This window comes from Lissotriton vulgaris, chromosome 11, assembly GCF_964263255.1.
Source record: "Lissotriton vulgaris chromosome 11, aLisVul1.2, whole genome shotgun sequence".
NCBI lineage: Eukaryota > Metazoa > Chordata > Amphibia > Caudata > Salamandridae > Lissotriton > Lissotriton vulgaris.
Genome location: NC_141699.1, coordinates 390,633,241 through 390,660,504, shown reverse-complemented (window position 1 = coordinate 390,660,504; position 27,264 = coordinate 390,633,241). Strand labels below are relative to the sequence as shown.

The window sequence follows — 27,264 nt, the reverse complement described above, 5'->3', positions numbered from 1 at the left end:
TAGGTGGCTTTTATAGACCCTGATAAATAACGAAATGACGTGGTACGTTATTTACCCGGTGCAATAAATAACATCTACGACGAGTTTATGGAGAATAACATATGGATTTGGGTGTTTAACACACCAAAATCCGCATGATCCAGTTAATACTGTATGTTTTACCCTGGACCTGCCGAAATTTCACGAAGATTGAGTTCTTATACGCATCTGATTATCACAGGAGTTAGTGCATGGGTCAGATTATTACGAGCAACTCTTAATCAGGCTTTTAGCAGTAAGTAGACTCCATTTTCCAGCCAGTTCCCCAGGTTCCTCCTATAGTTACTGCTAGTACGTATACTTACATGTGTCTTACATGTGCTGAGACTTCGGCTACCGGTTGGATAGTTCTGTATGGAAATGATACGAGAGGCAAAGGTCTCTGCACTTTCATTTTGTAGTGATTGAGTGGTATTAATGAAGTCCTACAAAATTACTACAACTGCAGTTTGTGAAAAGGTCCCTCTGCGTGCATTTCATTAAAATTGCATTTAAAACTGCTTCAAGATCAGTTTGAAGATTGAGTATAGATCTAAAGGTAATAAACATGAAGAAGAAACCCATGAGCTAATATGTTTACTGGCAAGGAGCTTTCTATACTCCTAAAGCAAAATGGTCTAATAGGAATATCCATCATTTAAAAATGGCAGGAGTGTATGCCTTTCTTCAGAGCTCGATCTACATTTTGAAAAAAAGTGAGGCATATCATTTTTGATCCATCCTTGGGATTTGAGCCCCATGCTGCCTTATTTCCATGTAGTATTTACGTAAGATGACTGCCAGATAAAGTCAGATGTATACATGAAATCTCATTCCTTGATAGCCCTCTATGAGGACGGCCCTAGTTCATGCTTTGATTCTACATTTCTCAAGAGGTTCCAGAATCCAGATGCTATTTACACGTGTCCAACTTTACACTACAGTGAGCGGTTTGCTGGATGTAAAAATTGTAAATATATTCTTGAGATCTTCCCGATGATGTCTAGGCCCCTCTTTTTGCAATGGGAACAGTCCCTGACAGCTGTGCCTTGAACACAGTCTCAAGATGCAACGCCCTTAGTTCCAAAGCATGTATCTTGGCACCCTCCAAATCTTGTTTTCAAGTCCACATCCTTATGGCTGCAGATGCGGTGGAAGTGCTTGCTCCACAGGAGGACGGGTTAGCATGTTAGTAGCACTCTCATAATTTCCTGGAGAGTAAAAGCCAACCTGGAACTTGAGAGATCCGAACAAGTTCCTGTGAAATGGAATTGTGGAGGGTCTAGCTGAATAAAATGCTCTCTGGTTTGAGTCGAATTATTGGAAGTCTACCTGGAGAGCAACCAGAAATATGCTCCCTTGATCTGGGTGCTAGTTTATAAGCTAGTCCTGAAGGGTGTGTGCTTGGACATGTCAAAGATGTTGTAGTTGTGCCAATATTTATGAAAACTACCCTAAATAATAGGGAACTGTGGCACTATAGACCCATTACAGAACAACAGCCATAGCAAAGATTACGTCGGTAAGTGAGGGATTTAAATGTAAACTCTGCTATTTTGGCATACAAACATGTGACCTAGCTGCATTCAGATTGCCTTTCCTAGGTACTCCCGCACTGCACCCGTAGGAGTGTAGGGGAACACTTTGCATTCCGTGTTGTAAACTAAGTTCTAAGTAAGGCCACCGTTTTTCTTTTATTGCTGCTTAAGCTTGGAATGATTTGCCCCCATAGATCAGAACTGGTCCACCCCTAAGACGTTTTAAGAAGAATAAACTACCTCATGTAATTTACTGCTGATTTGTTTGCATTTTTCAAAGAGTTTCTCGCCTACCAATAACCCTTACCTGGCCTGCTCAATTAGGAATAAAGTAGCATTTACCTACTATTTTAATTAACAAGCATTGGAAATGCAATAGGTCTCGCATTAGGAAAGTTTGAGCGATTGGTATTGTAAATGACACTTTTTTTATTTGTGTTGGTTTTGAAAGTAGCAAAATTAATAGCTTTGTCAGTTACAATGTCAATAGTTTTAACTTTTGCAAATGTGACACCTATAGCATTTGTAATGCAATGTGTGTTGTATTTACGTGACTTAGATGTCTTGATATTACAAATAACAATGGCTTTTAATTTTGTGAATAATTAATACTTAAATAAAAGTTATTGTAATTTATAATGGCAATAGCTTAAACGTTTGTAAATAACTTTTGTGAAGATTATGTTCAGTGTATTTTATTGTGACGAAAATCCAAGAACATTGCATTTGCACCTACACACACACAGAGCCACACACATATAGATGTGGTGGTGGTGGATGTGGTGGTGGTGGTAATGGTGGATGTGGTGGTGGATGTGGGGTGGATGTGGTGGTGGTGGTGGAGGTGGTGGATGTGGTGGTGATGTGGTGGATGTGGTGAAAGTGGTGGTGGATGTGGTGGTGGAAGTGATGGTGGTGGGTGTTGTGGATGTGGTGGTGGTGGATGCGGTGGTGGATGAGATGGCGGATGAGATGGCGGATGAGATGGCGGATGAGATGGCGGATGAGATGGCGGATGAGATGGCGGATGAGGTGGCGGATGAGATGGCGGATGAGGTGGTGGATGTGCTGGTGGTGGATGCGGTGGTGGTGGTGGATGTGGTGGATGTGGTGGTGATGGATGTGGTGGTGGGTGTGGTGGTGGTGGATGTGGTGGTGGTGGATGCGGTGGTGGATGACGTGGTGGATGACGTGGTGGATGTGGTTGTGGATGTCATGGTGGATGTCATGGTGGATGTCATGGTGGAGGTGATGGTGGATGTGGTGGTGGATGTCATGGTGGATGTGATGGTGGATGTGGTGTTGATGGTGGATGTGGTGGTGGATGCGGTGGATGTGGTGATGGTGGATGCGGTGGTGGTGGTGGTGGTGGATGGGGTGGTGGTGGTGGACGGGGTGGTGGTGGTGGTGGTGGTGGATGTGGAGGTGGATGTAGTGGTGGTGGGTGTGGTGGTGGTGGTGGATACGGTGGTGGTGGATACGGTGGTGGTGGATGTTGCAGTGGATGTGGAGGTGATGGTGGATGTGGTGGTGGTGGATGTGATGGTGGATGTGTTGTTGATGGTGGATGTGGTAGTGGATGCGGTGGTGGTGGATGGGGTGGTGGTTGTGGTGGATGTGGTGGTGGATGTAGTGGTGGTGGGTGTGGTGGTCCTGTGGGTTCCATAAGGGTTTGTGACAGAGAAAAGATGATCTTATTTCAATAACATACACGGCCCTTCAACCTGATTGTTGCCCTGGTAACGGACGCCGCTGAAACGCTGCTGAAGGAGCGGTGGTGGTGGAATAGGCAGAATCCTGTTGCGGAATCCCAGGGGCAGACGGAGGATGGAGAAGGACAGCGGGTGGGGATAGATCCGGGGCAAGGGGTGAAGGGGTGGCATATCTAACATTACATCCCTGAGTGCCAAGCATTGTTGTACATTACTGTGCCAGAGTTCAGCAAGAAACGAGATGTTATTTTAAAAAAAAGTTACCCTTACCGTGCGTATGCATATAATGTAGGTGTATCGATGTTTATTCAGAAGTTCAAGTTTTCCGGCATGGTAGACTAATACATTTACAGATGTTAGTATCGTGCGTATATAGGCTAATGGTCAGGAACATTAACTTAGGACTCTGTGTCAAAGAACAGTCACCGCCATTGTGAAATGGTGTAAAACGATACAGCATAGCGCTGCATTATAGCTCTTTCAAGTTAATTACATGGAACATTTGTATAATAAACACAATTGAGTAATAAATACAATAAAGGGTGTGGGTGGTAATTGTTCCAGACAAGCATGAGAAAGGCTAAATAATGATGCCGCAGCACAATGGAGTGAGCATAGGAAGAGGCCAATGTAACAAAAACAAGCTTTGCTCGGACTAAAAAGGAAATGCTAACAGGAAATAAACAAAACATAACAGTAAATAAACTAAACCAAACACTGAGTTGAGTATCCAGGTAACGTAAGAGGAACTGCACTAGCTATAGATGAGGAGCAGAAGGGTGAAAGTAAAGATCGCAAGGATAGTAAGGAAGGACAGGGTATTGGTAATGGTGCAGCAGACAAGAGAGGCCAAGAAGCTCATGTCAGTGGGTGGCTGAGCGCCGTGAAAGCAACAGGTCTGAGCGGAGGGCAGTGCCTCTTTCTGCTTCACTCGAAGCACACAGGCAAAGGAGGGGGTGGGTGGGGGGCAATGCTGCGTTTGTTCTCAGCGGGTAGGGGAAGGGCCCCAATCGTGAAGTGGGAGGGGGAATACCCAGAAATACTAGTAACGTACATGAAATTAAGTGTTCTAAAATAAAGAGTGTGCAGTGCACTCTGATGTACATACAGCACTGTAAATTATATCATGCATTGCACGTTAGGTTGTACAGGGCTGTGAAAGTCCACCCATCCAACGTGAAGAGATACGGAGCCCTGCTACAGTGTGGTGGCAAAGTGGGAAATAAAAAGCAACCGACAACAAGGGAGGAGTTGCACATCGCCGAGCAGAAGTAAAGACCCGTGTGTTAAAGGGCGGTGCTCTGTTGTGCAAGCAGCTCCAACATAGTGAATATGACGAGCCGCATAAAAAAAACAAGCGCAGCACTCTCTCCCAGGACGCCAGACGAAGGGCCGAGTTCAAGTCTAAATAAAACATTTCACAAAGGCACACACACGAGAGATGAGTCATGGGGTACTTACAATTCTCAGCCTGATAGTCTGGCACAAACTGCTCGTCATTGTCAGGTACCTGAGCTGAAGAGAGAGAGAGAGAGAGAGAAACAAAACGGAGGGCATTGCTGTGGGGAGGGGGGAGGAGAAATGCGACACGGCCGAAACTGAAAGCACGGCCGGCCGGCCGTGAAAGCCTTTGATCCGGCAGGGGGTGGAGCAGCACCAAGCCGTGAGGGGAGAGAGAGTGGGGAGAGGGCGGAGCAGGAAGAGCTGCTCTTGGCAGGCTGGGGAACAGATGCTGCTGGGGAACTGATGAGGGGAGGTGCCCTGAAGAAATGCGACACGGCAGGCAGGGGAGGGGGCGGAGCGGGGGTGTGGGAGGAGTGCGGCTGAGGGAAAAGACATGCAAGGCAGGCGGCTGGGGGCATGTGCACGCGCTTTTAATGTCAATGCGCATGCACATTGAGCTTGAATTTCACGGGCACTGCAAGGAATCGCCATCGATTCCTTGCAAGTTGGTTAAAGTCTGTTTAAGCCCCCATAGTCTCGCAAGCTCAATGCGCATGCGCATTGACAGGCGAGACCTAAAAACTGCTCTGGTGAAAATGTTTACAGCTGCCACTATGGCTTCTGTACATTTCCTCACTACTGTGAGGATGCCAGTTCTAGGATGATGCCACTTCTAGCACACTAGCCCTACAGAACCTTTGAATTTGATATATTTTAACGTTCTTTAAGCCCATCTTCTATGAGGGCATCCTTTTAACATTTGATTTTGTACCTAGAATCGAAGTGCTGGATGGATCAAAGGAGATACTAAAGCACACTTGTCTAAAGGGTCCATAACAAAGACTCTGAGATTAATCAAGTATATGGACTACCATTGTTCCTCCCTCCAGCACTGCGCGAGAACTGGAATAAAATCCACTTTTTTGGCTATTGTTAGAAGCCTAAAAGTTGGGAAATACCACATGCATGCTCAAAGCTTCATAAACCATGTGAGCAGGCATGAACACATGAGTATCAGCACTCCTTTGTATTTTTTAACCATGGCCCGTCTGACACCATGGACATTTTGACAAAGGCATACTCTGCTGTAAAGAACTTGCTGATTCAGTAGAACAGCTTCCCAAGATAGAGGAAACGTGGGGCTTGTCGTGCAAGTGTGACGTATACAGAACACAACTTTACTTAAATAGTCACAGCAGGCAATGCTGGTCTAGGGATCCTGAAACATTCCAGTCTCTAAGAGCCTTTTCTGTGGTCCAGGCAGTAGGTGCCCTGTTGCAACCCCGCACTTTCTGGCAGAGCCTGTAGTTGGTAGCAGTGATCATATGCCCCGTGGAGTGGTGCTTGAAGACCTCATCTGGTTTTAATTTAGAATGGGTCCACTTTCCTTTTTTACATTCTGGCCCTTGCCTCTTCCATTTTTCCAATGTATTCTACATTTCACAGCATAACAAGTCCGTCACGCACACCAGAAAGGATGGGGAGAGAAACAGCTTAGAATCCTCTGATTTAGCGTCCTAATAACTGTACCCTGTATTATAATCGTGTTGGTCCATCGTTGATTGTAGCATCGTCAGAGAGAGCTCTCCTCTTTGTGATACTGCACTATGTACTAATTGGAACTTTCCATCACATCACTGACTTTAAAGTTCCCTTCACCCTTTTCAATAATTAGAATGTTCCCTCCAATATCAAGAGTGCTATGGAACTGTTCCTAAATTTACCAGCGTCATAAACTCCTCCACCTTGTATACCATTTTGTAATATTCCTTCACATTCCAGCCCTTGTTGTCCACTGGATCATCTATATTTCACTGCCAGAAAGATCAAATGTTTGAACTAAACTTGTGTTTTTCAGATGATATCACATGGTGCCAAAAGGTTTTATTCAGAGGGTTTACAATCGTTGGGTATTTTAACCTGTTTTTAGTCTGTACTTTCTTGGGTTTTTGTTGTTGAGAATAGTTTTTGAATGTATTTCTCAAGTGGTCTCAAAATATTCAGCATTCTGCAGTTCTAGTCTCTGCTGATACCCCCATGAAATAAGGACAACATACCAGAGCTATGTGTGTTCCTCTTCTTTAACAGGTGAACGCTGAGGAGAGGTCAACTTGATTGCAGTGGCGGGTAGTTGGTACTCTCATTTTACCAAATCACTGCAAAAAACTACATTTGCACTGACTGACCAGTTGAAAAACAACGTTTTATATAAGTCATGCAGCACAAATGGTGTTTCATGTCCTTTGGTGAAATTGTAATGCCAATCTCCCCTTCAGCACTGAAGATTTGCTTGACAGTGGTGCATTCTATGTAATCACAAATTCGTTGGCCGCATATAAAGTGTAGACACCCCCACTACAGCAGTAAGGAGCACAATCATAATAGGACAGTTTGTTATTGGTGAGGTCGTTTTTGGATTTCTAGATCTGGGAGCTTATTTCAGACCATTGAAAAGAAAACCCTTCTTGTGGCCCCTTTTAGCCCTGAAAAGAGGGGACTGGCTTTCCCCTCCAAATCACTAGAAGCTTGTGGCATTCCACTTTCTGCTTAGATTCAGGAGATTTTCGAGTTTCTTGTGTAGCCTTTGGACGATTACAGCTGGCTTTTGGTGTGGTTCCCGAATGTCATTGAAGAGTTGGAAACAGTGGATCTCCATGGAGCCATCCTTGGAGATTCATTGGTGCTGCTTACCAAGGGGGGGAGTAATCCCCTTCCTATAAAAGCCTCCAGCGCTGCACACCAACCCTCAGTCCGATAGCACATTTTCTGAACAGGTTATTAAAATGTTCACAGACTTGTGGTGGGGAAGAAATCTGTCCCACGTGAATAGTTGTCTCTTTTATAGCAGTTTCCCACCCTTGTTAAATCTGTTGAAAAAAGTGCAATAAATTGCTTCATACTTTTTTTTTAAACCAAATCAAAATCGTTAATTTATTACTTGAGTTTTGATGTCTGTACTAAGCAAATAGCCATTTATTCAAATTAGTGAATTATACACAGAAAAAAATACCCTTTCTGGATTGTTACTCGGGGGTCTGTCTTTGGGAGCAGAGTGGAGCCTCGGAGTTTTAAGATGTGTATGACTTCATATTTGATTTATTTATTCCCATGGCCCTTGTAGCTTCAAAATTGGGCAACCGCTTCTCAGGCCTTTCATGGATTCTGATTGGGTTAGCCGCTTCCCAACCCCAGTGTGATTTCGGAATTCAGTAATGTCCTCGTGGTCTATTGGCAGCTTCCATCTAAAGTCCCATCTCACTGGACCCTCTATGCCTTGAGACTGAGGTAGACTCTCCCAAGTTCCTATGTGACTTTGAATTGGGGTAACCTCTTCCCAGTTCTGATGTGACGCCTGAATAGGTTATCCTCTTCCCAGTCCCTTAGTGACTTGAGATTGTGGGTGCACTCTTCCTGTTCACTGTTCCTGGACACACAGTGTTTTTTAAGGGGCAGTGTCGCCCATCTTGGTCTAAGAGGCTGCAATGTGCAGAGGAGTGGGATTTGGCTTACCTTTGATCACATGATTCAATTCTGATTTTCCGCTCACATTCTTCAGATTCATGTTTTTTTGGACTCTTTGCTCTCTGCCTCTTTAGTTTTCTTTTTCAGCCATTCGCCTTTTGCTGAACTAATTACTTTTTGCCTTTTTCCTCCGTGTCTGTCTCTCGTTTACCTCGGAGTCTTACTTTCTCTCTTTCTCTGTTCCCCTGTCTATTTTTGTCTTCTTATCTCTATCTTTTTCTAACGCCTCGTCCTCTTTGTTTCCGTCGGTCTTCTCTTTTGTCCCCTGCATCTGACCATATTTCTATCTTCACTTTGTCCTCTCTTCTGCTCCATGTTTTCCTTTTTCCTTTCTCCTTCTTTCATCACCTCCCCATCAAAACGTTTCACCCATCTTTCTTGCTCACTTTCGCTTTCATTTCCTTCTTTACATTTCTCTTTTTATTGAAACTCTTTCTGATCCTACACATTTCACATGTAATAAACTTTTTCTCTACCTGCACTTTCCTCTTGGGGCTTATAACTATTGCCAAATCTTGTTTACTTTTCTTCTTTCCTTATTATTTATTTCTACCTTCATTTCTGTCATGCTTAATTCTTTCTTCTATTCTCTATCTCTTGTTCCCATCTTTTCTTTCTCACTTCTCTTTTATCTTCTATATTTCATTCTTTATCAATCTTTATTCATTTCTAATTCTTTTTGATCTTTCCCTCGTGGTCTTTAATATTCTCTTTATTTGATTTATATTTTCTCTCATTCTCCTTTTTCATGTTTTGTTACCCCCTCCTTGTTTTTTGTTTTCTTCTGGTCGTGATTTGTCCTGTTCCAGGAACCTCAGACCACCGTTATCCATAACCCTCTGGATGGGATTAAGGTATTTCCATCTCTCTTTCGCTTTCTCTATGGAGAAGTCATGAATCAAACATGAAACTATAACAAACATTATTTGCTCAATTACACTCTGCTGTTACTGTTTTGTGCCCAGCCTAGATTACACCTGTGTTAGCATCACTTAAATGGTAGCTCCTGCATTCCAGGTCTAGGTTTAATAACCAGCGTTACTTTGTGGAATCCTACTTTACTTGAAAACTAAAAATGGGTTGCTACCCTTGTTTAAATGATGATTGATGATGGGTGAATGAGTCTAGGAGGAGACGTACTCCATCACTCACCTGCAGGAAGACACTGCATAGTGTGGAGGATACAACCCCTGGTTGTAAGACACAGGGTTCAGAAGAGGAGATATAAATGTCCAGCAAAATAGCAACTGCCTCTTAAAACAAAATATTAGGGCAACCTCATCCAGGTGAATGACAACTGCATCAGGCAATAGGAACAGTCACTCTAGCAATTCTATATTTGTTGGCTAATGGAATGATGCTGCGTCCAATAGGAGTGCAAACGCTGCTAGTGGTGGCCTGTTGCTTTTAGGAGACTCGTGTTCTCCGGATACCACCACATCCCCCCCTCCCCCACCCCAAAAGTGACCGTTCCTGGTGCACCTGGCCTTAGTAAGTCACAGCATCTTTTTGAAATAGGAACTTGACTAGCATGAGCGGAACACAACCAGCTGAGGGTCAACCATAGTTGCTCCGCGTCATGTGGTGGGACTGTTCCCAATGTCGAACGTGAGAAATGTGGTCCTAGAGGAATACCGCGGACTACTGTTTATTATTTAGCCACCGAAGGAAACCTTTTGTATCATATGATGTGGCTGCATGAAATGTGTTGACGGTCATAACTTGGTTCTCATTGTGGAGGTGTTAGCGTTCCAACAAAAATATCTTCTTCGCTTGTAACATCTGGTTATTCATTTCAAAGGGCATGAGCTCACCTCTTACAAATTAGGGGTCCTTCAGAGGCAGAGGCTAAGCTTTGAATATGTATTGAAGCTGAACATCCTGCCTTTAAATATGGCGTTGTCAGAGCGAGGTCAGTGATGAAATGGACAGCGCATCACACTTCTATTTATCTTCCAATTTCTTTGTGTCTGAAACAAAGCCGAACAATCACAGCAGCGATATGGATCACGCACTAAAGGGACATGGGGACACAGCAAGCATGAAATATTTTCAATAGACATGGGGAATGTCTACAACAAACAGCGAATGCACTGTGGAGGCCCGGCTTCTGCCATTGCCGTACTTGTTGTGTGTATTTGCGAATAAGGTAAAATTGCGAGAATGTGAAATCTGGGTAGTTCATTTGTGTCAACTCCCAGACAAGCCAAAGCATCAACTGTGTATATCCAGAAACATGTAACCAATAAAAGCCAGTCAGAAGTCCATGCTCCCTCCAAAAGGCTTGGTGGAGGGCCCTCAATTCACACCAAAATGTTTTGATGTAGTAGCTGAGGGAGTGTTCTTTATTTAAGAAGGAGACACACGAACGACCTCATTAAAAGAGCAGAGGCAACTGGCTTTATATGGAAAGTCCAGAAAATAATAATTCCTGCCCAGCAACATCCTGATTTCACAATCTAGTTCATCACATCTATTTACAAGTTCATGCTCTCTGCCAAGGCTTATTATTTACACCACCAGCTATCGTGCAAACATCCTCCAATAGAATCATTGCAAAATATTGCGCTTTCTTTGGTGTCTTATTTCCCCCCGCAATTTAGGTTCACCATGACTTCCTTGTAGTAATATATTGCCACCTCCTTTGTAAATCCCGCGAGGGCTAATGTTGAGGTCCAACAGTTAGGAGTGTGTTCTTGAATTTACTTACCATCTTCAGTGAGAACATTTATTTTAGATCATAAAAGAACATGTGAAATCATTCATGCGCCCATGTCCTTCATTTGCGTCCCTCCAACCCCAGGTCATGGGGTGCCGCTTCCAGTAATGGAGGGTGTCCAGGTTCTGTCTTCAGTAAGACACTTTTATAATGTGGGTGAGCCATGCCCTTTCGCATTTAGATATCAGCTGTCCTCAACCCTAGGGGATCAACCAAAACGCACACATTCATGTTTGTTGTAGGGACAGCCTATCTTATTGTCAAAAGCATAAAGGATAAGAATACCAGACCGAAAGAGAGAAATAAAATGTTGAGTGAAAAAGAATGGGATGGAATTGATGTGGCCTAAAGAACGAATGGTCCGAGAAGTCAGATGTGCAAACACATCAGGACATCACACTCCACTACCGGGGACAACACACACGCAGTGTCTGTATGCATCTAAACTTCAAACCAGTTTCTGTGAACGTTAAAAAGCAATTGTACATCGGATTCTTAACTGCTCCTCAAACCGAGGGCAGTCTTTGAGAAGACTGCTTCACAAGATACCTTGTTTGCTTTATTCTCTTCAGAATCCACCCTTGAGTAATGGTAGGTGGCCTAACCAAACTTAATGAAGAATGTGTTTTAGATTAATGACATTTATTGGTGACAGGAATTCACCTGACAAGAGCTTAAGCAGCCTTCGTGCAGTGGAGAGTTGAAGAGCCAGGTCCTGTGGGTTTTACAAGATATTTAATGATTAGCTGTAAGACACAGATGGAGATATTTTTTCTTTCCCAAGACCATTAAGGCACCTGGTAGAACACTGTACTCTAAAATGAATCGGCAGTAGTGCCCATCTATGGGAAGATACATTCCGCACTGAAGCAAAATAACAAAAGTAAAACAATAACAATTGAACAACAATTTTGAGTAAACACAACCATTCAACTTCAGAAGCCTCTCTCAAAGGCGGCTCTAGGCTCTTGGCGGCCCTGGGCACGGAGCGTAGGTAGGAGGCCCCGGAAGAGGGGGTCCAGGCGGGAAGAGCGCGGAGGCCAGTGAAGAGGGGGGGGGTGTCGGTGTCAGTGTATTTGGAAGTGGAACAGAGACGGAGCCCGCCAAATCCCGGCCAGGGGCCGCCACGCAAATATGTATCCATCCTCAGAGGATTATTATATTAAGGATATATATATGCGTGGTGGCCCCTGGGGTTTGGTGGCCCTGTGCAGGTGCACAGCTTGCACATGCCTAAAGCCTCCCCCGCCTCTCTGAAGTGGCCACAATCTTGGCCCTCACTGCTGTCATTTTTCCTATTACACAACATGGCACACTCATTCTGTCAATAAAATGACCAACCCATTAAACCACTAAAGATCTGGGCTTCCGGCCATACTTACAAATGCCCCCTCCAGGCTTTCTCCTCCAAGCTTTTTCCTCCCTCCAGGCTTTCTCCTCCATCCATCTCTAATAGGATGTATGGCTTGATGTAGTAATCCCAGTTTCCAAACTAGGATGTGCAAATTGCACAGAAAATGGTTCGCGAACAGGGATGCAATTTGTTATTCTACCTTTGTACAAAGAGGTTGCATGATCATTGCACATAGTCTTTTCATAGAGTGTCTCAGTGTCCAGCATAATGATCAGTTACGAAAGTCTGATAGGCTTTGCAATTGGCTACAATCCCTGGGATGGTGGCTTGCAAGGAACAGCTGACCTTCTATTGAGGTCTTTGCATTTCCAAATGGAAAACGTTTTTTTCCCTAACCGGGAGAGAAGCTACTTTTCGAAAACAAAATGTTCAGTTTTAAAAGACATCGGAGCCCTGTTTGCTTCTGCTCCCCTGAAATAATTCACATAGGGAAAGCTGCCCAAATTCAGTTGTTGGTATATGATCAGTGGGCCTGTCATTATGACTCGAGAGGACAGTCCTTTCACACTCCCTTATAATTGTGATTTGGAATGAGTTGCAGAACCCCTTTTGTGAGTTAAACAGACTAGTCTGACATTCAAAAGGGGTTTAGTAGACTAAAAGCACGATTTTGCAGTCTCAAATCCTGCAATTTATGTGAATCGCAGGGTCTGCGACAAGAATAGCAGGGTTTCCAACAGCAAAATAGTGTCACTCATCAGTTTCCTCAATTATATTCGCCCTTGGGACTCTGTATTGTGAGTTTTAATGGGACTTTTACTTCTATTGTGAAATCTTTTGAGGTGCCCAAAGCAGGTGATGTGGAACCCATTTACCAAATTCCAGCTCTTCATCCAGCCTCTTTTTGGATATTTTGCTGTATTCTTCATCACCATTTGAGCTCAAACTGTTTGCTTCCTTAGAAGTCACCTCCTCATGGGGAACATTTGATTGAGTAGACAAAATAAGAATTATGGAAAAACAACTTTTTAAAGACTGTTCTAGTATTCGTTTCAGTCAAACCTTCAAAGTACCTTACCTCTTTCACAATCTGTAAATCAAAGACCTATTCACTAGTCCCCAATAGGTTTTCTCATTCCTTCAGCTTCTCTTTCCTTCATAAAAATTGAAGTGATACACCTCACTTATATCATCGTAACATTTCAACACAGCCATTTTTAAGGACCGGATAATCTACCCCAGCTGCTGAGTGAAATCTGCAAAAATAAGTGGTTTTACCATTGAGTATCAATAGCAGATTATCTGTCCAGTTCAATGGCAGTAGCAACAATTATACGTAGTCTGATCAAAATACTATTTAATAGCTCTAAATATCTATGCCTTGTATAGACGACTGCTGCACTTTTTAATATCCATCAACCCTGGGCACTAATCATGTCCATACTGGATACTCCTAATTAATAGTGCTGTGGCAGTTATCCATTCCCCCTCCATGTAGTGGTGCTGCTTTGCTGCTTTTAGTTGCTTCTGCTGCTTCAGCTCTCTTGTGTGGCTGTTAAGAACTATATTTCTTCTCGCTGTGCATTGTGATGCAACTTCATCCATAGCTCATCAGACTCGAGTTCTCCATGACACATTTCCCTCACACCTTATCTTTTCTAGTGCCTCACCATTCTGAGTGTTGCTGTGTCAATGCGGTGAAGAATAACTTGTATCTTACTGACAACATGGCAGGCCCACTGACATTACGTGTTAGTTTTGTTTGAATATCTGTCTCCTTCTCTTCAACCAACTTCTTTCCTCTGAACCTGGAAGAGCTCCTTGCCATGTGCATCAAAGTTTTCCCACATGACATAGAGACTTCTTTCTTGTCCGCTATGATCCCTTACACTCCTATGCGTTTTGCCTTTCTCCTTCACTGCTTGATCCAGCTGATGGTTCAGTTCCCCCTCCTACATGAGTGACCACCCACTGCCATGTCACAAAGGCTTACTCCTACTCTTTACAATGTCCAAATCACCAGGATCACTAAATTCAGTCTCTGGATGGCCATGGAGGCACCAACTTGATGTCTGTTTCTCTGTCTACCACAGAACCAGCTTTAAACAACTTGCTGACCGCCATTTCTCAAGGTTTTACCTTATGTGCCTTTCTCTCTTCTTTGCTCATGAGCTGGTCCTAGGGATACTGACCCCACAGTGCAGTTCTCCAAGTCTTCCTGGCCTCAATTTCCTAATCCTTTTCCCATCCATCTGCCTACCTATGGTCTAAAATGGCAGTCGTTGTGCTAACCGGACAAAAAGTCTTCTTTATCACAGAGCTTATTCTATTAACCAACCCACATTCTATCCAGCAGAAGCGCTGGTCAACCGCCTCTCTAGTCCTCTTTTGAACATAAGCCAGAGAAGATTTACTAAATAACTCCTACTTTGAGCTGTGAAAAAAACGATGTGCTCTGCTGTTGTCAAAGTATGTAAAATCCACCGCTTCTTGCAAAATCAATGGGAATCGATGAATTCACTGCATTGAAAGTTACTTAGGAGGAGATGAAGGTGTTTATTAATCAACAATTTGCAAGCATCCTAAAATGAATCCGAGAAAAGAAACAGACCAATATAGCTCTCAACTTTGCTCAGCGCACACAATCACCATAGTTCCCCAGTAGATTTGTAGTTTCATATTCTGCACGTCTATTTTATATAAAAATTTGGAGTGGTCATGTCAGCAACTCAGGGACTTGTGAACACTAGTTTCCTGAGGAGGACAGGTGGCAAGAGTAAACTTAGGTGAATGAGTGAGGAAGTGACTGAGTGAGTGTGATGATTTGTGCAACACATACAGGAGATTCGACTCCTCCAATGCCACCACCAGTCAAGTAGATTTTCCCTCCAATTCCTCTATACATCACCTGCTTAGGGTCAGTCACCTAGCAAGACTATTGTGGGCGGTAATGCATGTAAGGCGAATGGACAAGTGCCCCTAGTTGGGTAGTAAAGCAAAACAGCCATAATTTGAGTGCAGTGGTCCCTGTAAAGCTCCAGAATGCCTGTGGCAGTGTAAGTGCTGCACCATTGATTGCTAAGCTCCTACTTACTCATCATGGGGCATGGAAATCAATGAGGCCGGAACTCAAGCCTGTCTAGAGAAACGCATATTACAATATACATGAAAAAAAATGCCCCAGCATAAATCATTAATGCAAATGCATGGGGTATGATTTACTATTTACTACTATTGTTAAGTGAGAGTAGGGGCACCATGACTCACTTGAGGTTCTAGTGATTCATGGCCTCGGGCCCCTCCGTACAATGGTAGCAAATAGCATATTACCATCCAAGCCAACCTGGAAGGCAAACAAGCAGGTCTTGTGGGTTGGTTTTATTAATTCCAGGCTGGCTTGATCACAAGATTTAGGTGGAGAGCAGCTAATTTATATGGAAAACTGTACAACACAACCAACTTCAAATCTGCTCACCTCAATATCTGGTTTTATAGCTTTGTTTTTAAGCACAGGATTAGCACACTGCCATCCACGATTTTTGATATAGTGATTTATAATACAAAATGTAGAGGACTAATAAATAAGGTTTAAACTAGGATATCCGTGGGACCTCATCTGCTGCCTCCCCTGGTAAAAAGTTGGTGCAGTGGCTAGTTGGCGGTACCAAGAGATAGACTATTTAAGGGGTGGTCGTACTTTCAATTGCCGCCAAATGTTTAAATACCATTTTTAACATGAAAAGAATGTCTCCTTAGGTATGCGTTGATCACGGACTATGTATAAGTGTACACAGTGCGTGCATTGCTGCTGATAGAAATGGAACTTTGATGAACGAATGTGGAGTCCAGAAGAAGAGGCAAGCTGGTAGAAGTGGGACTTAGATGAAAGAATGTGGGGTCCAGAAGAAGATGCATGGAGAAGGGAGGAACATCGACACAGTAGGAGAGAGACTAGACTGCCTGTGGGGAATGGCGGCCCAGTGTAAGAAACCAAGCCAGCCTTTCGAGAATGGAGCGAGGGCGGAAGGCTGGGTTAAATGACTGTACATGAAGAAAGGGAGAAACGGAAGTTTGATTTGACACTGGTGAATGGAAATCATGCTGAAAAGAAGAGATGGAAAGGCTGTAGTGAGTAAGGGGCCGTGGAAATGAGAGGTTGAAGACTGGAGTGTAGGGGCATGACGAAAATGAGAGAAATAGTGCTGTGACAATCCGAGGACAGGCTGGGATTGTGCGGGGAGTGCAGAGATATTGGAATAGGAATTCCTTTGACATTTATATGGGTGAATGTGTGGGTGGGTGAAAGAAGGGACAGTATGAAAATAAACCCATGGTGCCTGGGATAAAAGGATGGACTTGAAGAGACTCGACGTGACTGGAGTGGCAGAGCAGGGCGTGGAGATGAACACAAGATACGAGATACGATATTTTTAATTAGAAGCGGCATTTCCCAAACCAAGATGGCCGCAAACCTCAGTGATCTCATGTGTCTATATCGGGTCGCAAACCTTGGTGCCCTTGTCCCTAGGAACCCGAGCTCTTCCGGGGCCGCTGACAGCTGTTGCGCGATGATTATAACCATAACGTGTTCTTCACTTTCTTTTTTTTTTTCTCTCCTCTCGTCTCTCTCCCACCTCCCTTCTCTCTCTCTCGCTCCCTCTTATTAGGAGTCTTCCGACAGTTCCAACACCACCATTGAAGACGAAGATATGAAAGGTACTGTGACAGCGATGGGGCTCGCCCTCCCTTCTTTCTCAAATTCAGCTTCTAAATTGCTACTGAGCCTTGATATGAAGCCAGGGCGTGTTATTGTTGTGCTACGCTGCTGTCAGTACGCCTCCGGTGCCAGAAACGTCTGTGTAACCTTTCAGCTTTGCAGTTTCTGCCTTTAAGTATGAAGAAAATTCACATCTCCTTTAAAATGTTGTAAGAGCTCGGTACTAATCTTTTCACTCTGTGGATTTATCACTTTCTAGTTGGTAACAGTTTAGTTTGTATACGCCGGAATGACACGTGACACCATATAAAAGTAAATAAACAAAACTCCCGAAGCCCAAGCACCAAAGCCTACAATCAGATCTCCATGTAAACACACTAGAGGCAGAGAACTTATTTAACATCAAATGCGTCCCCAGCAAAGGAGAAAGTAGCGCGTGCACACTAGAGGTTTGGACGAGTTTCCCTATCCCTACATACGAGCGAGGCCGGCACAAGGGCTTAATGCAGTCCATGAACACCTCGGAGGAATGGGAGGTTCTTTGCAACGCCCCCCTGCACCGGAACCTAATGCAGCTAGTTCACACCTCCAGGCTAAGAGCTTCCGTATCACTAACCAATCATCTACACCATAGCCTCTTGCATGCAGACTTTAACGGAAGAGGGCCTTTGTAAATTAACACTTCATCTCAGTACCAGCTTAATGCAATGCTTGCCTACATCGGCGGCAGATAGTTTCTCTTTTAGTAGCTAACACACGACCCCACGAACAAGAGCGTATGCATTGTCTCTCCGCCTCAAAGGCAGGAGCTAACCGATCAGTAACAATCAACAGCACAGGAGTCTAATGCGATTTCTGCACATCAAAAGGCATGGCACTTATTTATCACTGCCAAAGCATCCCCAGCGTATGCCACTAATGGTGTGTGTGCAGACCACAGAGGCAGGGAAATGATCTTTATCTATTTATTTTTATTTAATGCGATTTTATATAGCACGAAGTTTACCCTAAGGTGTCAAAGCGCTTTACGAAACAACCAGTTGCGATACATAAGGACTTAGGATTACATGAGTTACATAAAAAATACAAACAGAATACATTTCAAATGTACAAGTTGTAAAGTCACTCAAGTAAGAGATACAAATGGATAAACTCTAAGAATCACAGGAATGGTAGTGGGTACAAGGGTCTACAAAAAAATATACTAGTGGTTAGAGTTATCTTTATATACATATATATACAAATAGATTTGCTCAGGATTACATTTTACTAGCGATTAGGCTGGACAAGTATATATCACATTACAGAGTTAATAGGGAAATAAAAAAAAATCAAAAGGGGTAGAGAGCGGCAGGTGGGGGAGAAGAGTCGGAGGCTAAGATTGGTGAGAGGAGAAAGGAGGAACTGAGGGGGAGAAAGAGATAAGGCAGTCCAGCAAAAGAGAAATGACTGAAGGTCGGCAGGATGGAATCCAATGGACCAAAGGAAAGGACAAGAATCCACAAAATGGCGGACCCGGGTCGTGGGTATCGATGGAAACCATTTCAAAATGGCAAGATGCACCCAGGTCAGGACCCAAAAACCATGAGCAGAGTTCCATTAAGTGGGGTTGGAGGAGGGACGCAGTCAGAGCACTGAGGAGTACTCCACCATCTTGTGCTCATAAGAGCAGAGTTCTATTAAGTGGAGTCGGAGGGGGGACGCAGTCAGAGCACCAAAGAGCACTCCGCCATCTTGTGCTCAGCAAGCGCGCATCTGACCCGGAGAGTTTAAGGCCGGTGGGGGGACACGTCATCTGAGCCCCCCACCGTCAATACCAGAATATCTGGTGGAACACCCGGGTGATTAGCAGTGCCCCCGCTCACCGTCTACCATCCAGCGGTGCGTGACCGCAGACAGTGGAGACCCCATGCATCCAGCACTGCGCTCACCGCTCAAGAAGAACATCGCCAGCCACGAACTCCGCTCCGATCTCCCGCACCGCGAGTGGCTAGGCGAGGCGCGCTGAAGTGCTGGGGGTCTCCGAGAGCGCCCGCACTCACTGTGTGTAGTGTGAGGAGGTGCTGGCAACCGCCAGCAGTGGATCAGCCTGGGCAGGAGGGATGACGGGTGACGTAGCTCCGCCGATGCCATCTGCAGTTCCTCTTCATTACCGGCGGGGATGCTAGCTAGGTGGCACTGGTGAATCGCAGTGCTGCAGCCACCCAATACCTGGGTGTGTTGGAATCAAGATGGGCCTTTTTCAGGGTTATTTCGCTGAAAAGGCGATCCCTGGCCCGGGAACTCCCGGCCGGAGCTCCCTACTCATCATCAATAACTAACAACCTATACCCTTGCTCATTGCACCATCAGGATTCAAGCAAACCGGGCCGAAGACGGCTGTAATGCCAGAAACCGGTCCCCGGGAGCTTGTTTCCTTCCCAGTGTAAGAATTGGCTTTTGTAGTTTGGTTTGCCCTGTTCCCATCATGCACTGGGACAGGAACAGACTAATTTGCATACAGCCAGGTTCTGAAACTGGGATGGTGCAGTGAGCTAAAAAACGGTGTTGGATCTAGCCCTGATCTCTTGACTGGGTGAGAGCTTTCTGCTTAATTCAGAGACTCTGTCCCTCACCACCCCTTGTTGTAAATATTTTTGTCCACCCTAAGCGTGGAAGGGTATTCTCAGATGTGAGACCCTTGCTCATTGCACCATCAGGATTCAAGCAAACCGGGCCGAAGACGGCTGTAATGCCAGAAACCGGTCCCCGGGAGCTTGTTTCCTTCCCAGTGTAAGAATTGGCTTTTGTAGTTTGGTTTGCCCTGTTCCCATCATGCACTGGGACAGGAACAGACTAATTTGCATACAGCCAGGTTCTGAAACTGGGATGGTGCAGTGAGCTAAAAAACGGTGTTGGATCTAGCCCTGATCTCTTGACTGGGTGAGAGCTTTCTGCTTAATTCAGAGACTCTGTCCCTCACCACCCCTTGTTGTAAATATTTTTGTCCACCCTAAGCGTGGAAGGGTATTCTCAGATGTGAGACCCTTGCTCATTGCACCATCAGGATTCAAGCAAACCGGGCCGAAGACGGCTGTAATGCCAGAAACCGGTCCCCGGGAGCTTGTTTCCTTCCCAGTGTAAGAATTGGCTTTTGTAGTTTGGTTTGCGCTGTTCCCATCATGCACTGGGACAGGAACAGACTAATTTGCATACAGCCAGGTTCTGAAACTGGGATGGTGCAGTGAGCTAAAAAACGGTGTTGGATCTAGCCCTGATCTCTTGACTGGGTGAGAGCTTTCTGCTTAGTTCAGAGACTCTGTCCCTCACCACCCCTTGTTGTAAATATTTTTGTCCACCCTAAGCGTGGAAGGGTATTCTCAGATGTGAGACCCTTGCTCATTGCACCATCAGGATTCAAGCAAACCGGGCCGAAGACGGCTGTAATGCCAGAAACCGGTCCCCGGGAGTTTGTTTCCTTCCCAGTGTAAGAATTGGCTTTTGTAGTTTGGTTTGCCCTGTTCCCATCATGCACTGGGACAGGAACAGACTAATTTGCATACAGCCAGGTTCTGAAACTGGGATGGTGCAGTGAGCTAAAAAACGGTGTTGGATCTAGCCCTGATCTCTTGACTGGGTGAGAGCTTTCTGCTTAATTCAGAGACTCTGTCCCTCACCACCCCTTGTTGTAAATATTTTTGTCCACCCTAAGCGTGGAAGGGTATTCTCAGATGTGAGACCCTTGCTCATTGCACCATCAGGATTCAAGCAAACCGGGCCGAAGACGGCTGTAATGCCAGAAACCGGTCCCCGGGAGCTTGTTTCCTTCCCAGTGTAAGAATTGGCTTTTGTAGTTTGGTTTGCCCTGTTCCCATCATGCACTGGGACAGGAACAGACTAATTTGCATACAGCCAGGTTCTGAAACTGGGATGGTGCAGTGAGCTAAAAAACGGTGTTGGATCTAGCCCTGATCTCTTGACTGGGTGAGAGCTTTCTGCTTAATTCAGAGACTCTGTCCCTCACCACCCCTTGTTGTAAATATTTTTGTCCACCCTAAGCGTGGAAGGGTATTCTCAGATGTGAGACCCTTGCTCATTGCACCATCAGGATTCAAGCAAACCGGGCCGAAGACGGCTGTAATGCCAGAAACCGGTCCCCGGGAGCTTGTTTCCTTCCCAGTGTAAGAATTGGCTTTTGTAGTTTGGTTTGCCCTGTTCCCATCATGCACTGGGACAGGAACAGACTAATTTGCATACAGCCAGGTTCTGAAACTGGGATGGTGCAGTGAGCTAAAAAACGGTGTTGGATCTAGCCCTGATCTCTTGACTGGGTGAGAGCTTTCTGCTTAATTCAGAGACTCTGTCCCTCACCACCCCTTGTTGTAAATATATCCCCGAACATGGGCCTGCTACCCTGGATGCCCACCACAGAGGCCAGAGGGGGTCGGGGGGGGGGGGGTGGAGGGGGGGAGGCGGCGTGTTATCTATCACTTACTGATCATTTCAAGTGCATGAGCCTAATGCTGCCCCAGCCCACCTCAGAAGCTGGGAGCTTACCTGTCAATAACAGACCGTCTCCAGGGAGGTAGGAAACATCTGTCACTAACTGGCCATGCAGAGCGGTGCATGCACAACCCAGATCACTACCAAACCACCCTAAGAACAAGAGCCTTATCTATCGCATGGGCCCACAGAGACAGGAGGCATTCGTATCACTTGTGGAGTTGTGTGGCTCACTGGTTAGAGGCGGCAGACCCGGAAGCAGAGGACGGCCCGGGACCAGGGTTCAATTCCCGACGTGGCAGGGTCGTGGACCAGGGTCAGCAGACTCGATAATTCTCGCCTCGGTGCCTACTCTAACCAGGGATCACACACGGCAACTCTGGGCATTAGCTTGTCTCATCTCTACAACGGCCCCCCCCATTCGCCGGGGATGCCTAGTTTCACCTTGGAGATACCCAGTAGGGACCATCTCACAAGGATAGCCAGGACGGGTTCCCCAGCGGTCTACAGCGCCACGATGCCTCAGGGCAGCAGTGCGCTTTACAAGACACATACATTACATTTACATTACATTATTAATAAAGCACAATAACCCTGGGCACGGTCTGCACCTCTCTGCACCTCCCAGAGGCAGGGAGCTTACTACCACTCATTGAACCACCCACAGCACAAACGTCAAATACTCAGACAAAACAATAGGAGCTGATTTCCAACTAATAAACCACCCCCAGCACAGTAGTCTAGTCTAAGGCATTGTGTGCATAACAGAGAGGCAGAACGTTTCATTACTAGCACAATATATCTAGCAATAGCATCTAAAGCAATGCACGTGCACTCCAATAACGGAGATTCGCCATCACTAATAAACCTTCCCCAACACAGTGCCTAAAGAGGGCTATATACATATGAGACAGAAAGTCCCTTTATCGCTATTAAGCCCTCCACAGCACAAAAGCCTATTGGAATTCGTGCACGTCCCTGAGGCAGACTGATTCTGTACCATAAATTCCCTCCAGCACATGATACCAAAGCACTTTATGCACACCACAGAGGGAGAGCTCTTCTATATATCTAATAAAGCAACCCTAGCAAGAGAGCCTGATACTTTGTGCAAGGAACCTTTGCAACAGTAAGTTTCCTACGAAGTTCACAAAAAGTGTAAATGGTAAGAGAGTACCAGTGATTAAGGTAAAGTGTCCCGAGGGACAAAAATAAGTAAATACATGGAACCTTTATCTTGTGTATTTCTCCACATCAGCATTTGATTATGTGCAAGGACCAGCATTAGCCGGGCTGTTTATAGGAAAAGTACACCCGCTTTCTGCCATAAACAATTAAAGGGGCAGAGCGGAATTGGCCTAAAGTAAAACTTTTATTTTCTTACATGGAAGGCTTTTCACAGACCGCTACAACGGTGTCAGGGTCATCATCTTAGGCAGAAGTGACATTACTTATACTGCCCCAGCCCTAACAGCCTTCCTCCTTAGCTACATCATCACAGTTCACTTTCACAATTTGAGGTGACTTTTTGTAATAGGGTCCCCTCAGTACGGCTAGATCCCTCTTTAATTTAAATGCTGATTTCTGGGGCGTACTTTTGCATAGTTTGTAATTATTGGCTTACCCATAGCTTGCAGAGTGTGCCATGCTTAAGCACTTGAGTAGTTTTTTTCCGTCACAAGTGTTTTATCGTTACTACAGTCATTTAGCATGCCAGTGCATACATTTTTCAGTTTTCTCTCATGTGCTCAGAAATCTTAACACAGTAATGACTTGTGGAAATTTTGTATGCAACTTCATACTTTCTTAGCCTTTTCTGGTGAATAAGTTGAAGCTGTGTTGCGTATGTCATTTGAGAGTAATTTGTATGACTGAATACTTTGCTTACCTTTTCCCTTATTAGTGGTTCAACACAAATTACACCTTTGTGTAAAATGCACATGAAGGTCAAGATTTTCATGCACAAAGAACTTCTCAATCTTCGTATATTTTTCATAGTTTTTTGTCATAAATAGCCAAAGTTCACAAGAAAAAGCATTGCAACTTCGCTCAGTCCTACTCGGCACAGTAGTCACTTTGGGTTGCGCGGGTTGGGTCACTCAGCAAAGCATATGTGTTTACACACATTTAGGAGATTCATATATGAAAGTAGAGTTTAATAGGGCTGACCTGACAAATGAAAGCTTCCCCTCACCTACGCAATGAGCTGAGTTTAGGTCTTTTATGAAATGAAATACAACAAAATGTAGGTGTCTTGGTATCAGTGCCCAATTTAACAAATGCATGTGGCACGCTATAAATACATGGTCGGGCCTCAGGGGGAATCGCGACTTTCCTCAACAGACCTGCCCAGTCTTATATTACTGTATTTGTATCCGAAGAAGGTCCAAGTTAGTTTTTTCAAATTTGTATCACAACCTTGGATATACGAGTTGGAAGTAACTATTCTAAAAGACAAAGGTCGGAGTGCCACCTATCCTAGCACTCTGGCCATTGCTTTTTATCATGGTTTCATGCTCTCATTGTGTAGAACCTCCATTTGTACCTTTTTAATGTTAGTTTGCTCTCAATTATTATTTAATCTCATGTTATGGTATTGTCTGTGTATTGTATACCCCATTTTCTTTTTTTGTTTCAGTTAATCTTTTCCCTCCATCCTGTTGAACTCTCTCTCGCTGTAGGTCCACCTATTTTCTATCTCTTCTGCACTATCCTTCTCTTCCATTATGAAATATTTTTCTTTTCCTATCTCTCACTCTTTGTTTTGTACTAGATTCACCTATTATGCCTTCTCACCTTTCCTTTTCTCTCCTCGCTCTTCTAACTTAAAATGATTTCCTCTTCCATCACTTTCCTCTTTTTTTGTTTTCCTCCACATCTTCTTATCTGTCCTTCTCATTTCATCTGTCTCTTTCCCTCCCTTCTTTTTTATGTCACTCCCAATATTGCTTTGTTTCTCTTTCGGGTTCCTCTCATCCTAGCTTTTATTCTCTCTCCCTCTTTTACTGTTTATAGAAGGTCTCTATTCCCAGTCATTTCGCACCTCTCAGGGTATTGATTGATGTTGCTAACTGTTTCTACTCTGCCCCTGCCGTCTACATTCCTATCACTTCCGCTGCCTCGGTCTGTCTCTTGCAGTCTCTCTGTTTTCACTTTCATATCCTTCATCTGTCTCCTTACTATTTTCTCCCATTCTCTCCACTGCTCTCTTACCCGTCCAATCAGGGTTTAGCTATAAGGAGTCCATTAGAAGTAGTCTCTGTTGTTCATACATTCATTTTTTTCTTCCTATGTTTCCCTATCTCTCCTTTGTTCCTTTTTTTCTGTCAGTCTCTTTTAATCTTACCCTTTCCTCCCACCATCCAATCATTTTCATTCATTCATTAATTTCAGGCAAGAGCAGTGACAGCAACTCCCCAAAGAGCCAGTCGGGTTCTGGATCTCCTGCTGAGCCCGCCCCTTGTGCGCGTGTCCCGCTGGCCACTCCCCTTCCCGCTGCTGCTGCCGCCGCTGCTGCAGCGTGTAAGTGAACTTAATACATGTGTGCTTCTCTGTTTTGATGGCCAGACTTTTAAGGCAAAAGGGGGAGTTGTTCTTTCCACAATGGCCCCAAAAGTAGCTCCATTAACAGATCCCTAAACAATCTCATAGATTGGCACAACAGCCAGAGCAATGCCCCCAAAAAGATGAGAACCCGGGCAGAATAGTGGCTCAAGCTTGGTATTCACCAGAGTTCAGGCACAATGGTTCAGAAATAGTGTTGAGGAGGTCCTAAAGAGAAACTGCATCCCAGCTCCACTGACCTTTCACTGGAAATTTCCCAGTTTCACTTTACATCAATAGAGACACGTAGAGACAGACTTACCAGACTTTGGACTGTCAGCGTCTAATGCAAAACTGCATCTGTAGGAAAGTAAGAGGTTGCATCACTTGAAGAGAGACGCCTTTCTATTCTTGGCATGGACATCAACTGTGGGAGAAAATACTGGGGTACCAAAGAGTGGTCTCGAGTTGTCTCGCTAACAGTAATCCACACAAATACAAAAGAGTGAGACAAGTCTGTCTCTCTAAAGCAAGGACATGAGCTGTGGGTCTGATGGTTCAGGAATCAGTGATGGATCTTGCTAGGTCTGCAAAAGGGGGAGTCTTTGTCGGAGATCCTGCAGGTAAAGGAAGACCAACCTGTCTGCCATAAGACAAACATAAGGTCTGACAGACACTATAGAGGTAACAAGAGAAAGCCAGATCGGCCAGTCTATAAACATCTCGGGGTCAAATCACAAAGAAAGTATGCCAACATATGTATGGTGATTAAGAACGCTTTCAGTCGTGTTTGTTTTGTATTCACAAACGTAGCTTTGTTTTCTAACCCTATGTGTGCAGAGACTACACATTATGTAGGGAATGCTTGCTAGGAAATTAGTAACATTTGCAAAACCTACAATGCTTGTATTGACTTTTGTTTCTTCATAAAATGTTTTCCATGATATGTATTCAGTTGCTGCTCAAGAACAATTAAAATGTAACATAATGAGGTAGTGTCCTGCATTTTGCAGGAATTACTCTGGGATTATTCGGGTGTACAGATGTGCAGATTGCTGGGTACATATTTGTGAATGTCCACAAAGTTACATGTTTGTGGGTGTTTACCTCATTTGCATTGTTTTCTCTTACCACCGCTTTGAAACTCCACGATTTCACTTCTGTACAGTTAAGAGGAATTGGCATTTTCAGATCATATGCATACAGTGCATAATTTAAACTTTAAACACATATGGATGTGTGGAAGAGCATTTCCTGCTGGCCAAACCCACCAAAGCCAACTTTCAAAGTTTTTCAAACCTCAAATAATCCTCGACATTGATAGGCTGTTCTACAAAAGAAACCTCGAATGTTGGCTTTTTCTTTCCATCTGATGGCTCTTTGAAGTTAGATGTCCTACACACCTTCCTCGGCGGGAAAGCTCGACTTTTCAATGTGTTTTTTGTTGTGGTTGCATGCAAGTCTGCTGTAAAGTTTTTTTAACTACTTAGGAAAGTTTTCCCCAGTTTACCTCATTCCCCGAACAATGGGTTTAGGACCACTGTCATGTAGTCTAAGGTACAGATTATGCTATGTTTGGCCTGCATTTTATGAATTTCCTTTTTTCCTGCTTTTTTGTTGCTCAGAGCATTTTATTATGAGTCAGGTGGAGCCGTATCAATGGGTGAGATACCGCTCTGCCTGATCACGACTGGTCCGTGTCCTCACACTCGGTTTTCCCTGGTGCAGGAACACAAGACCCGATATTACCAGGCAGTAATTCTGACCGGTAAAATCGCATGAGGCATTGTCTGCAGTAGCAACCAGTCATCACCCCTCCCCCCTCTGACTTTTTTCTCTGCAAGTGGGGCATAGTCCATGCTCCCCACTGCAAGAGCTAATCTTACCCTTTCCTCTCCTACCTTTCCTACCCACTCCCTCCACCCACTGGCCCACAGAGAGGCCCCCCATACACATTTATCATGTGCTCAGAGGGAATACTGTGTGGAATTTTACACGCTGATTCAGTATCTGCAGTGATTTCACATTCTGAGGAGTTTTACTTGTATTTGAACTGCGCTGGTGGGGTATTATCACAAGATGACCTCGTGTGTAGTTTGCAACACTATTATTACCGTGCAACCAGCGATCGAAGTGCATTAAAAAAAAGTGTGGGAACTATGGATCTGCACACAATGGGGGCGGGGGTAAGTGAGTGTGGGGGCAGGATCAAAGAC

The 27,264-nt window shown here is 44.6% G+C and overlaps 1 protein-coding gene across 1 annotated transcript in view; it reads left to right on the top strand.

Annotated features, from left to right (window-relative positions):
- LOC147679844 (calcium/calmodulin-dependent protein kinase type II subunit beta-like) overlaps positions 1-25,035 on the top strand; it is an 820,445-nt gene extending 795,410 nt beyond the window's left edge. Inside the window, exons 16-18 of the mRNA XM_086942481.1 lie at positions 9,043-9,087; positions 16,974-17,022; positions 24,899-25,035. Coding sequence (XP_086798607.1) covers positions 9,043-9,087; positions 16,974-17,022; positions 24,899-25,035 — 231 coding nt within the window. The remainder of the gene's footprint in view (positions 1-9,042; positions 9,088-16,973; positions 17,023-24,898) is intronic.
- Positions 25,036-27,264: the final 2,229 nt, after the last annotated feature.